The 13,158-nt window shown below is 39.1% G+C and overlaps 1 protein-coding gene across 2 annotated transcripts in view; it reads right to left on the bottom strand.

The window, feature by feature from the left end:
* LOC108697740 (lateral signaling target protein 2 homolog) overlaps positions 1 to 13,158 on the bottom strand; it is a 151,877-nt gene that overhangs the window by 57,569 nt on the left and 81,150 nt on the right. For both annotated transcript variants that reach the window (XM_018228079.2, XM_018228069.2), the window contains exon 2: positions 5,399 to 5,539. In XM_018228079.2, coding sequence (XP_018083568.1) covers positions 5,399 to 5,539 — 141 coding nt within the window. The remainder of the gene's footprint in view (positions 1 to 5,398; positions 5,540 to 13,158) is intronic.

The following is a 13,158-nucleotide window of genomic DNA, read 5'->3' on the forward strand; positions in this document are numbered from 1 at the left end:
AATTCAGAGCTTTCTGGATAACAGGTTTCTGGTTAATGGACTATTACATCACTGGATATTCTAAATCAGAGGTGAGGGAAACCTCATAGTTTATGGTTATTCTGACATTCAGATTCTCTCTATATCAGAGGTGATAGAAACTGATCACGATTACTCTGACATTTTTTATAACGAGAATCTGTCTACATAAGAGGCAGGAGTAACTAACTATTCAGACACTTGGGGTTATTTATTAAAGGTTGAGCTGTATTTTTTTTTCACAAAAAAAAAACTTAAAATCTATTTTGGAGGGGGAAACTTGAATTTGGGGTGTTTAACACTGGTTTGCGCTCGAAAACGTGAGGTTTTTTAGCCTATAAACTTGATAAATCTTAGTTTTTTCCCCGATCGCATTCAATTGAGTTTTTTTAACATTTGGATTTTATCATAAATAAGCAAATATTCAAGTTTTTTTTAAATTGTGAGTTTATTCGAGGTAGGAAAAATCTCACAAACTCGACCTTTAATAATTAACCCCCTTGCTGTAATTTTAGTTAGAACAGAATTAAAGGGACAGCGAACCTCTCTCTTGTGCTAAGCATTCTTTTTAATTAGAAAATATGTATGTCTTTTGTTTTATCTTGCCCTAATCAGAGCTAAATCTAAAAGCGGAACTTACAGTAACACCAAAAAAATTTAAAGTGTTTGAAATGCATAACAATATAATGTACTATTGCCCTGCACTGGTAAAACTGGCGTGTTTGCTTCAGAAAGACAACTATAGTTTATATAAACAAGCTGCTGTGTAGCCATGGGGGCAGCCATTCAAGCACAGGATACACAGTAGATAACAGATAAGTACTATTATAGTTTATATTATATCTACTGTGTATCCTGTGCTTGAATGGCTGCCCACATGGCTACACAGCAGCTTGTTTATATAAACTATAGTAGTACTTATCTGTTATGTACTGTGTATCCTGTGCTTGAATGGCTGCCCCCATGGCTACACAGCAGCTTGTTTATATAAACTATAGTAGTACTTATCTGTTATCTACTGTGTATCCTGTGCTTGAATGGCTGCCCCCATGGCTACACATCAGCTTGATTGTATCAACTACAGTAGAGTTTCTGAACAAACCTATTTTGCCAGTGCAAAGCAGCAGTACATTATATTTTAATTATATTGGTACACATTGATTTTTTTGGTGTTACTGTTCCTACACCCTGTCCTGTGGAGCAAGGTAAAAAAACAAATCAGTAGTCTGCTGAGAAGCCTAAGTATAATGGGCAGCTCCTCATCTAAAAGAATAACAATTTGTAGCTGGTGGAAGGGAGGGGTTTGTTCTCAATGGACTGCTGATTTATATTTACCTTCTGTAAATTGTGTTGCCATGAGAGATAGTCCAGAGCTCTCTGATTTTTGTGCCATCTGCCAGCAGGTGTCCGGCATTTGTTGATGTGGCCAGTGATAGCACAATGTTAATCTGGCACTTGACTATATGTGACTAGTATCTTCCCTGCATGACCCCTAGTCACACAAGCCCCCCCCCTCCCTTGGTTTATACCAATTCGGAACTCACTTTGTGGCAGAACCAGCTTGATCCTTACATTTGCTGCAGCTAATTAGCTTTCTAAGAGAACGATAATAACACTGGGGAGTTCTCTGGCATATGGCTAATTTAATTTGCATTAAGTGTTTTTAAAACCTCTAAAGCTAAATTAATTTCCAATGAAGCTTTGTATTAGTTGATTAACAAATTGCCAGGCTGGTAAAAACCAAAGCAATCCTTTTCCCACTGCGGCTGCAATACTGGTCAATCAACAACTGTAGTTACCAAATACCCTCGGGCCCTTTGTGAAATTCTTATAACTTTATTATAAGGGAACTCTGTTCCCAAACTCTAGGACATAAAGAATTCGCTTTTTTTTGGTTCGCTTTTAAATTAACTTTTGCTATGTAATAGAATGGTTAGTTCTAAGAAACGTTTCAGTTGTTGTTCAGCATTTAATTTTTATAGTTTTTTTTTTTAATTATTTGCCATCTTCCTCTGACTCTTTCCAGTTTTCAATTGGGGGTCACTGACCCCATCAAACAACAATTGCTCTGTAAGGCTACACATGTATTGTTATTGCTACTTTTTATTACTCATACTATTCATATTCTAGTCTCTTATTCAAATCAGTTCATGGTTGTTAGGGTCATTTGGACCCTAGCAACCAGATTGCTGAAATTACAAACTGGAGAGCTGCTGAATAAAAAGCAAAATAACCACAAATACTGAAAACCAATGGCAAATTATCTAGGAATATCACTCTCTACATTATAATAAAAGTTAATTTAAAGGTGAACAACCCCTTTAAAGGGATAGTTCACCTTTACATTAGCTTTTAATATGATGTAGCAAAAGAGACAATTTGCAATTGGTTTTCATTTTTTATTTGTGGTTTTTTAGTTATTTGGGATTCTATTTAGCCACTCTCCAGTTTCAGCAATTTCAGCAATCTGGTTGCTAGGGTCCAAATTACCACTGGAATATGAATAGGAGAGAGCCTGAATAGATAGATGAGTAATAAAAACAAGCAATAACCTTACAGAGCATTTGTTTTTTTTAGATGGGTTCACTGACCCCCCATTTAAAAGGTGGGAAGAGTCGAGTCAGGCAAATAATAATTATACAAATTATAAAGAAAAAAATGAAGGTCAACTGAAAAGTTGCTTATATTTAGCCATTCTGTAACTTTAATGCAAATCACCCCTTTAAGCTTTTTTAAAAAACTAACCAGAGCCTCCAGAATACAACTATAGCCCTATACACATTTAGCACTGCCTCTTTGGGGGTGAGCCAGGGCAAAATGCCCCACATGGGCCTCTTTTATTAACAATGGAGCCCCCATTTATCATTAAACTACACCTTTCAGTTTCAAAAGTTAATCAACAGTTAATGGTTGTGTGTTTTAAAGCAATTATATAAAATTAGGGGGATAAGAAGCTCTGTATCGCTCTGTTGGGAACTCCTGTAACTCTCACCCTTGAAAACTGCTTTGTGCAAATCCTGTCATTTATGGGGCAAATTTTTTTAAGGTTCAAGTTGTGTTTTTCAAGAAAAATTTACAATTTCAAGGTTATTTTAGAAAAAAATAGATTTTTTGGGTTAAAAATTTTTTAAAAGAATTTTTCGAGATTTATACCCCGACCCTGGAAATATTTTTAATCCAAAAATACTCCATCTAAAACCTGTGGAAGTCATGTAGGAGTCAATGGCAGAGGTCCCTTGAATGATTTGAAGATGTTACTAGCCTTCATGATATTCAAGTCTTCAGGTAAAACCCTCTGATTCGAGTTTTTTCTTAAATTAGTTGTGAGTTCCTTCGACTCCATTCGAGGTAAAAGAATCCTCTAAAATTCGACCGTTGATAAATAACCCCCTTAATATTTGTAAATGGCACAAAGATCATTTGCATGAATTGTCCAGGATTGGTCAATGATGGAAGAAAGGAAAAACACAGGCTGGGAAAGAAAAGGGTCATTAAAATCATAGAAAGAAAATCAAAGAGGAAGAGGAAAAAATGGAGATGGGAAATGTAGAAAAAAGGGACAGAGAAATGAATAGAAAATCAAATATAGGATGAAAAGACATGAGATATATAAGTGCAACATTGGGGAGAACAGCAAAGGGGAAGCTGGTAGAAATACAAGGGCTTTAGCACACGGGTAGATTCAGTTGCCTGGCGACTAATCGCCTCTTCTGCGGGGCGACAATCTCCCCGAACTGCCTTCCCCCTGCTATAATTAGAAAACGCCAGCGCCAATGCACTCGCGGCGCTTCGATTTCCAAAGTCGAGCCAAAGTTTCCTGATGAGGCGTTTTCTCATTATAGCAGGCGGAAGGCAGTTCAGGGAGATTGTCGCCCCACAGAAGAGGCGATTAGTCGCTAGATGACTAAATCTCCCCGAATCTGCCCGTGTGCTAGTTCGCTTAACGTTACCTTGCTGAGAGATAATCACAATTTATATTCCTTTGAGCATATCAAAAGAATTGATCAAAAGGTATTTTACGTTTGAGGATGAGATACAATAAAAAAAAAAAACTTCTGCTGCTAGACAGGAATTCTGAACGATCAGCTGAATTTTTCTGCAGTATAAAGGCTACCTACCAGACTATGTTTTTTATTAAAAGGTATTTTACGGGACAATAAGATAAAGAGGGTTATTTACTAGAATCTGAATTTTTATGATTATTTCTATTAAAAAAGAGTCAGACCAAACTAGAATCCACAATTGGACCTTATTTATTATTAAAAAACCTCGATAAAACCTAGCGAAAACCCGAATCGTACGATTTTCAGGAGTTTTTTTTTTTGAATCATACGATATTTTCAGGCTTTTTCCAGAAAACCCAGAAAATTTTGGATTTTCGGGCTAATTCCAACACAGATCACAGAAACTTCCAAATAGGATAGGGTCCTCTCCCTTGACTTATACACATCGGCAGGTCTGAGATGGCGTATTTTCAGACTGACTTTTTGCAGCATCGGATTTAATAAATACCGAAAGATTCAAGTTTAAAAAAGAAAATTTTTTTTTCGAGTTTTGCTCCAAAAAGCCCAACTGGACTTTAGTAAATACATTAGGAGGCAGATTTACTAAGGGTCAAAGTGAATTCGAGGGAATTTAGTTAAAAAATTCAAAATTAGAAGTAATTTTTTGGATACTTCGACCATCAAATAGGATACTACGACTTCGAATTTACTATGATTCGAAGTAAAAATCGTTCAAATATTGGACCATTCGATAATCTAAGTACTGTCTCTTTAAAAAAACTTTGACTTCAATACTTCGCCAACTTAAAACCTGCCGAAGTGCTATGTTAGCCTATGGGGACCTGCCAGAGCATATTTCAAAGTTTTTGGGTATCGAAGGAAAATCGTACGATTGTACGATAAAACCGTTCAATCATACAGTTCGAAGTACGATCGTACTACGATCATAATATGATTGTACAATGAATAAAATCCTCTGACTTTGAATTTCGAAGTATTTTCCACTTCGAAATTCGACCCTTGATAAATTTGCCCCTAGGTGTGACATTACCCTATGGCCAATATCACACATAAGGGGTAATTAGAAGGGAGCAAAGTGCAAAAACAGGGGCACAATCCATCATGTCTTCTGCACTTCTTGCCCTTCCTTGGATGTAAGAGAATTGGTGAAAGCCTCTGAACTCCAAAACAGAGGACAAAGAATTGTGAGTTAGAGGTTCCACAGCTCCACTTCACTTTAGATCTGTTCAATGGGACACCATCTCACAAGTGTAAAAATACTATTTGTTTATTCACATGAACAGCCAAGTTGACAATATCCATCCAATCAGCCCTAAGGTCAGTTGGTTGGGCAAACCTATCGGTAAGATCCTTACCTGGCACGATCGGAACTGGTTGACTAAAAGTGTACACCTCTGCGGGTCCTTCCTTCCATCCAAGCTGTCCAACTCAGCAGCCACTTGGTTAAGTTCTTCATCTGCATAGTAGAATTGTGCAAGAAGCTGTGGGTCAGACCTCTGCGAACAAAAATAAAAAATAATTATATTTATATAAGCAAACATAAACCTGCTTATTAATTATTACCAAGAAGGTCAATTAAGTCTCAAACAGGTTAGTGTATATCTCCTCATTGGCTACTATCATACATTTTTTTGAGCTGAAATCCACCTGCATCAGCGGTGATAGGTGTTTCTCTTTAATATCTAGGGGAGGCAGAATGGGCAGTCTCAGGCACTTTTCTGCTGGTGGCAACATGCAATATCTATCAATATTAAAGGGATACTGTCATGGGAAAACTTTTTTTTCAAAATGAATCAGTTAATAGTGCTGCTCCAGCAGAATTCTGCACTGAAATCTATTTCTCAAAAGAGCAAACAAATTTTTTTATATTCAATTTTGAAATCTGACATGGGGCTAGACATTTTGTCAATTTCCCAGCTGCCCCAAGTCATGTGACTTGTGCTCTGATAAACTTCAATCACTCTTTACTGCTGTACTGCAAGTTGGAGTGATATCACCCCCCTCCCTATTCCCCCCCCAGCAGTCAAACAAATGAACAATGAGAAGGTAACCAGATAACAGCTCCCTAACACAAGATAACAGCTGCCTGGTAGATCTAAGCACAACACTCAATAGTAAAAACCCATGTCTCACTGAGACACATTCAGTTACATTGAGAAGGAAAAACAGCAGCCTGCCAGAAAGCATTTCTCTCCTAAAGTGAAGGCACAAGTCACATGACCAGGGGCAGCTGGGGAATTGGCAATATGTCTAGCCCCATGTCAGATTTCAAAATTGAATATAAAAAAATCTGTTTGCTCTTTTGAGAAATGGATTTCAGTGCAGAATTCTGCTGGAGCAGCACTATTAACTGATTCATTTTGAAAAAAAATTTTTTTCCCATGACAGTATCCCTTTAAATTCTAATGTATTATAACAGGGAAGCCTGTTACGGAATTGGGAGCAGATTCTAAGAAGAGTTACAGCAGAACAAAGAGGCAAGACATGTTAGCAGTGCTGAAAGGTGCAAAAGGCTGTGGCATGTGAGTAGTTCTAATAAGCTCATGACAGATACATTGCAAAGTGTCAATGTGCTAAAAAAAAACTTGCAGGTGAGAGAAATGAAGTCAGAGAACAGCTATAGGTATTTACAAAATATTCTACCCTGGAAGTTTCAAAAAATAGCGCAGTGGGGAAATGCGCCCTATATATGAATGCACAGTTCAGAAAAACCTTTTCTTAAAAAAGTAACGCTATGGGGGTAATTTGCTAGTAACTAATAGCAAATTGTATTGCTTTAACACAAAAATCTTTAATATCAGTAAATACAATTTTTGGAGACATAGTTTGAATGTAGGGAGGTGGACAGTCTAAGTCACCCAAGTTTTTTGGTTTCTGTGGTGAAGTCCACTCAACTGGATCCACCCAATTTAGGAGCTTCCGTTGACTATTCTACTACGTTTGGATGCCTGTCGCTTTCAGAGATATTCTCTTGTTAGTAAGATAGTTGTAGAATTTGAGATTCTATGGAATATTTCAGGACAGGGAGGGAACAGTAAGCAGGGTCAAACTGGGCAAGCGACACACTGGGAAAAACCCAGTGGGCCTCCACAGGCCAAGACCTGCTCCCTGTTGGGCTGGCCCCAGAAAAAAAATGAAATGCAGCGATCTCACATGAGGACCAGCGTCCACGGATGCGCGGGGGGGGGAAGTTAGGAACCCAGTGGGCTCCCAATAGTTCAGTCCGACCCTGACAGTAAGGGTAAAGTCCTGAAAGTGAGCAGACATCTGAGTATTCTGCACTCTCTAATGTAAGCCAGCAATGCAGCTAGCCTTTTGGATAAAGGGGGGTTTTGGCTTTTGTGAGGCTCACTCCATGGTGCTCGTAGGCCAGTGCAGGTCTCCTAACAGGAGCAAAAGCTCAAGGTATCAGGTAAGTGAATGCAATCACTGGGGTCCCTAACATTTGCCCCCCCCCACCAGTGATTGATACTTTCCTTCCCCTTTAAGATATTATATCCTGGTTCTGATTCTTATCAATATAGAAGAAATCAGCTCTCCTCCAGGCAAGACAGGTCTGTTAAATCACCTAACTTTTGCAAGATTGTTATATAAAGACGGTGCTTTAAAAAGACTGAAAATATGTAATTAATGTATATTAGAGTTACATTTTGTCTCATTAATAGCCATTTTATTTTTGGTTTGATATTCCCTTCAACTCAGTCCCAGCGTTTAACATATTCTTCTTCTGAATAATTCCAAGCATGTGACCCCAGAGCCTGTTATTTGTGCTAACGGAATCTGAACAATTCATTGATAACACGCAGTTTTCTGTGAACTCCCAAAAACACATTCTGCACTGGGTATTTCCGCTGGTTCCCTTGCCATTTTCATCAACAAAGTGCACTATAATGGAACAGTTAAAGGGTATCTAATCCCAAAAAATTAATTGATGTAAACTTACTCAGGGTGCTTCTCTGAGCAATTTTGCAATTTACACTGGTTTCTGTTTTTAGTTCTGTTTTAGACTTCTAATAGCAGGCTTTTGGCTCAACTGAGAGTCAGCAACACAGGGTTAATAGAATACAGGCTGTAAATTTAATGTAAATTGCAAAAGTTCTCAAAAAAGTTCTCTCATTGTTCCTACCCTTGGTTATTCCCATAGACAGGCGCTTATCAATGTCTTCTCCAATCTCTAAGACCTTATGCACTTCTAATCCTGCAAACCTCATTCACATAAAACCATCACCCTCTCTCCCTCTCTTATGTTCCCTCTGGAACCATCAATTTGCAAAAAACTCACAGCAGTTCATTTCCTCTATATATCCAAATCTCTCAACCTTCTCACTGAAACATGGTTCTCTCCTACAAACACTGCTTCACCTGCTGCTCTCTCCTGTGGAGGCTTTTCATTTAGTCAAACCCCTAGACCGGGAGATCATCACGATTTCTTCTCTCTCCCAAATGTAGGTTTCAAACTCTTACCATACCAACTTCTCTTTCCTTCACTTCTTTTGAAGTCCACAGCATATGCTTGTTTTCTCCAATCTCTCTGCATGCCGCAGTCATATATCACCCCCCTGGTCCCTATTATACTTTCTTGGATCACTTTGTTGCTTGGCTCTCATTTTAGATGACTTCAATATTCCCATTGACAACTCTGCTTCTCCAGCTACTTCTAAACTCCTCTCGCTAACAACTTCATTTGGTCTCTCTCAGTGGACCGACTCTCCTGCTCACAAAGAGGTTCATGCTCTTGATCTTATATTCTGCCACTTGTGTCACCCTTCCAATCTTACTAACTCACCCTTCCCCCTATCTAATCCTCACCGACTTTCCTTTCAGATAACACTTTCACCTGCACTATCACAACAATCTCTCTCCACCAACACATATAGAAACCTCAACACATTTGATCCACAACAATTATCAACAGTCGCAGTACAGAGGATGTTTCATATTAACAACCTTTCCTTCTACCACCGATCACAGTGTCAACCAGCTAAACCCCAACTCTGGCACACTAGTATAACTCACTACCAGTAGTAGTCACTGACGTAGTAGATCAGCTGAACGACAGTGGAGAAAGTTATGGACTTTATCTGACTTCTCTTCTGCTACAATTGAGCTCTATAGCCAAACAATTGTACTTCTCTTCTTTAATCTCTCTCTCTATCATTTAAACCATAACATATCACATTAATTTACTACTATGCCCCCTCTGCACCCGTTAATGTACCTACCCAAGACTTCATTCTTCATTTCTTTAAAGAAAAAATCGATCTCACTAGACTGAGCATATCATCCGTCAACAATTTTAGATTATCTTGTAGCCCACTCACATCCACCTGCAACACTAGATGAAGTTAGCAAACTTCAAGCCTGCTCAAAACTCACAACCTGCTCCCTTGACCCCATGCCTTCTCGCCTCCTTTATCCAATCTCTGATACACACTCTCCTGAACTTAGCTCCTATTTAACCTTTCCCTTTCTACTGGTACTCTTCCATCTTTATTCAAACAAGCACTAATCACTCCTATCCTCAAAAAATCTTCCCTTGATCTCAGCTCTCCCACCAACTATCATCAAGTCTGCCTTCTTCCATTCACATACAAATTGCTGGAAAGGCTTGTTTACAAATGCCTGGTCCAGCATCTCACTTACAACTCCCTTCTCGACTCTGCAATCTGGCTTCATCCCAACACAAATCAACTGAAACTGCACTCACCAAGGGATCTTCTGGCAAAGTCTAAAGGGCACCATTTCATACTCATCCTTTTAGATCTCTCTGCAGCCTTTGACCACAAACTCCTCCTAGGCATTCTATACTCTGCTGGTATTTGAGACACTGCTCTTTCATGGTTTACATCTTATATTTCTTTCTTTAAAGTTACTTTCTCTACTTTCTCTAACTGCTGTTCTCACTCTATACTACTTTGCTAGGAAAACTGATTCAGTCATTTGGAATGCAGTATCATCTTTATGTTGATGACACCCAGCTCTACTTATCAACTCCTGTCCTTTCCCAAGTTACAGACTGTCTCTCTGCTGTCTCCTCCTGGATGAAAACTGAATATTTCAAAAACAGAACTCATATTTCTTCCAAGAACACTTTCTTCTCCAACATCAATCTCTAAGTCAGTGTTAAGACTTATCCATATTTTACAGTAGTGGGTAGTGAATTTTCTAAAGCACACCCACCATTTTCCAAGCTGGAACCAGCCCAGCATGAGGTTGAAAAGAGACTTGAAGACCTGAGTCTGTCTCTGTAGTGGAAGTCAGAGATAATGGGGGGCTTCAGATCACTATCCCACCTAACTAGCTATCTGAATTTAGCCTTATCGCTCAACCCACACCTAAAGTGGTCACCCATTATTCTACCCGATCCCATCTGACCCATGGGCTGGTCTGTACATCACTATTTTACAGCATCTTCCTGGTCCTCTTAAAACAGATGCAGCCACTTCCTGTTTAAGGTACCATTTCCCTTCCCTTTAAAATCATTTTTATTATTACCATGTATTTATAGAGAGTGAACATGAGAATTTATTGGATTGAAATACAGGTACCGTGAATGATAAACATTGTTGTGGAAAGGATTATTAACACAGACCGACCAAACAATTCATCCCCATTAACTAAAAAACACTGATACGGTAAATACAACAAGGCACCAAGAGATTCCTTTTGATTCCTGGGTCTGGAATGGAAATAATGCTTCCATAGAATAACACTGACTAGAGAGAACAAACAGGCTTCGCTCTAGCAATTTCCCTACAGAAAGGTAAACACGAGTGAACTGGCACAAAGAGAAGCTATTTTTATAGCAGCCGGGCCCTGGAATCATAAATAAGGCGCGTAATTGGTTCAGTGAGAGCTCCAGAGAGTTGAATTGAAGCACACAAAGCGTCCCGAATGCACCACGTCCTATAAATGTGTCAGCAGCAATGAGAAAAATGCCCACTGAACAGAAAAATACAAACAAATCAAAACTGAAGAGTAATGAAATGTATAAATCACCCCATACAACCCCAGAACTGCAGGGCGTTCTACATCACAGTCAGGCATTATGTAATGGGGGTGTGATTGTGTTGTGTGTGTCATTGTGTAAACAGATCTTAGTCAAGGGTAGGGCTAGTGTTATATGGGGCCATGAGCCAGGCCTGTTTGCTCTTACATAAATTGGGGATGGCCAACCTGCAGCACCTCAAGCTATTGTTGAATGGCAATTTCCAGCTGGCTATCAGTGGGATGCAGGGAGTTGCAATTAATCAGCAGCCTGAAGCCTGTAGGTTGGGTATGGATGATGCATACACTGAAAATATCTAACAATTATTACACAATATAGCTAGTGCTTTTCCCTACATTCTTCCCTGCCTTTTCTGTCCTACCCTGAAATTAGCCTTGTCTCAGGCATACCTCGCAATTTCCCGATTTTGACTGCTCAGCCCACAGTCCTGGATTTTTACTGAAATGTTCCGACTATGTGGTAAATTTATCAAAGAGTGAAGTTCCGCCACTAGAGTGAAATTCCGCAGCTCTCAATTCATTTCTATGGGATTTTGAAAGGCGTATTTATCAATGGGTGAAGTGAAAGTTCACCCTTTGATAAAAACGCCTATAAAAATCCCATAGAAATGAATGGAGAGTGGCGGAATTTCACTCTAGTGGCGGAACTTCACTATTAACTTCACTCTTTGATAAATATACCCCTTTCTCTTTGCTCTCCTGTACTGAACAACTAGAAAAAGATACAACGTTTCTAACTAAATTGGCTTTTGGCAGAGAGCCCAAAATACAAGACAGGTGCAGTACGATCTTTTTGTAACAATTTAAGATAAATTGTAACAATTTTAGATAAGCGGGTCTCGGGGAAACTGTGACTTGCAGCTTAAAGGGCAATTCACCTTCATTAGCAAAACTGTAATAACAAATAAAAACCACAGAAATGTGTTCAAACTTTTATAACCTGCCACATTTTGTAAAATGAACATGGTAATTGTCCCTCTTTCTATTTCCAAAATGTTGGGAGGTATGCTCAGGGGAGGTGAACTTGAACTACAAATCCCAGAATTCTTAGCCTATGGAGGAAGGCACAGCAGCTCCAGCAACAGCAACAGAACAGGAGCAAAGAAGCTTCAGGAGATGCTTCATTCAACAGCAAACTAAGGTTTTGCCCCTCTGGCCGTCCCCTTGCTCAAAACTCTGAGCAAGTGTATATAACCTTACATGGATGGGTATTTGTCCCCTATAACTTGCTATCTAACTAACATGCGTCTAAACAACAGAGGATTTCAGATATTTTGGGAACCCATAATAGTACCAGTAGTAGACCGAATAGCCAAGGGCTGGAAGACCCTATCCACAGCTTTCAGTGCTCAATGGTGGGTCAGGATCACAGTTTTGAACTTTTGCCAAATGCTCTACAACATCACAGCTGCATCCAACTTTGAGTTTCCTACAAGCCCACACCTGCCATCCCTTGTCTACGACTATCCAAAAACACCACTCTGTTATTTACATTTCCTATAATTAAACAACACATATTTACACAAACATTTACCTGCTTTCATTGCTTCTTCAGTGGAACATTAGCACTGTTTCATTCTTGATTTTAACTGGAATAAATTACGAGCCAATTAAATAATCAAGCTATACCTCTGCAGGGTATTTAAGACGAACAGCTTTCAACTAATAATGATTGTAAAATGTTACACAATATTCCTCAAAATATCCAAAGATCCCTAAGTGTAACTGGCTATTTATGGCACACCCGTTGTGGCCAATAGTGTATAATTCAGCACAGAGGCATGTAATCTCCAGCAACAAACACTGGCTTTAGAATGGGTACATAGCTTTTAACATGGGGCCATCATAGACCAGCAAGGTCAGTTTTATCATATTTCTGCCCTGACTGATCTGCCTTAGTCAATTGGAAGTGGTCGAGTGAAAAAGTCTACAAGAAACAACAGTGATGTCCTCACTCATACCCCCTGGTGAGCTCCCTGGAAGAACAACTATTTGTAGGGTGCTTAACAATATGGTTTTCATTGGTGAGCAGGCAGAATGTTGAAATGCACATCACCTTCTGATAATCAGAGTCCGGAGAACATTACCTACCTACTTTTTTCTTTAT

Source organism: Xenopus laevis, chromosome 1L (genome assembly GCF_017654675.1).
Source record: "Xenopus laevis strain J_2021 chromosome 1L, Xenopus_laevis_v10.1, whole genome shotgun sequence".
NCBI lineage: Eukaryota > Metazoa > Chordata > Amphibia > Anura > Pipidae > Xenopus > Xenopus laevis.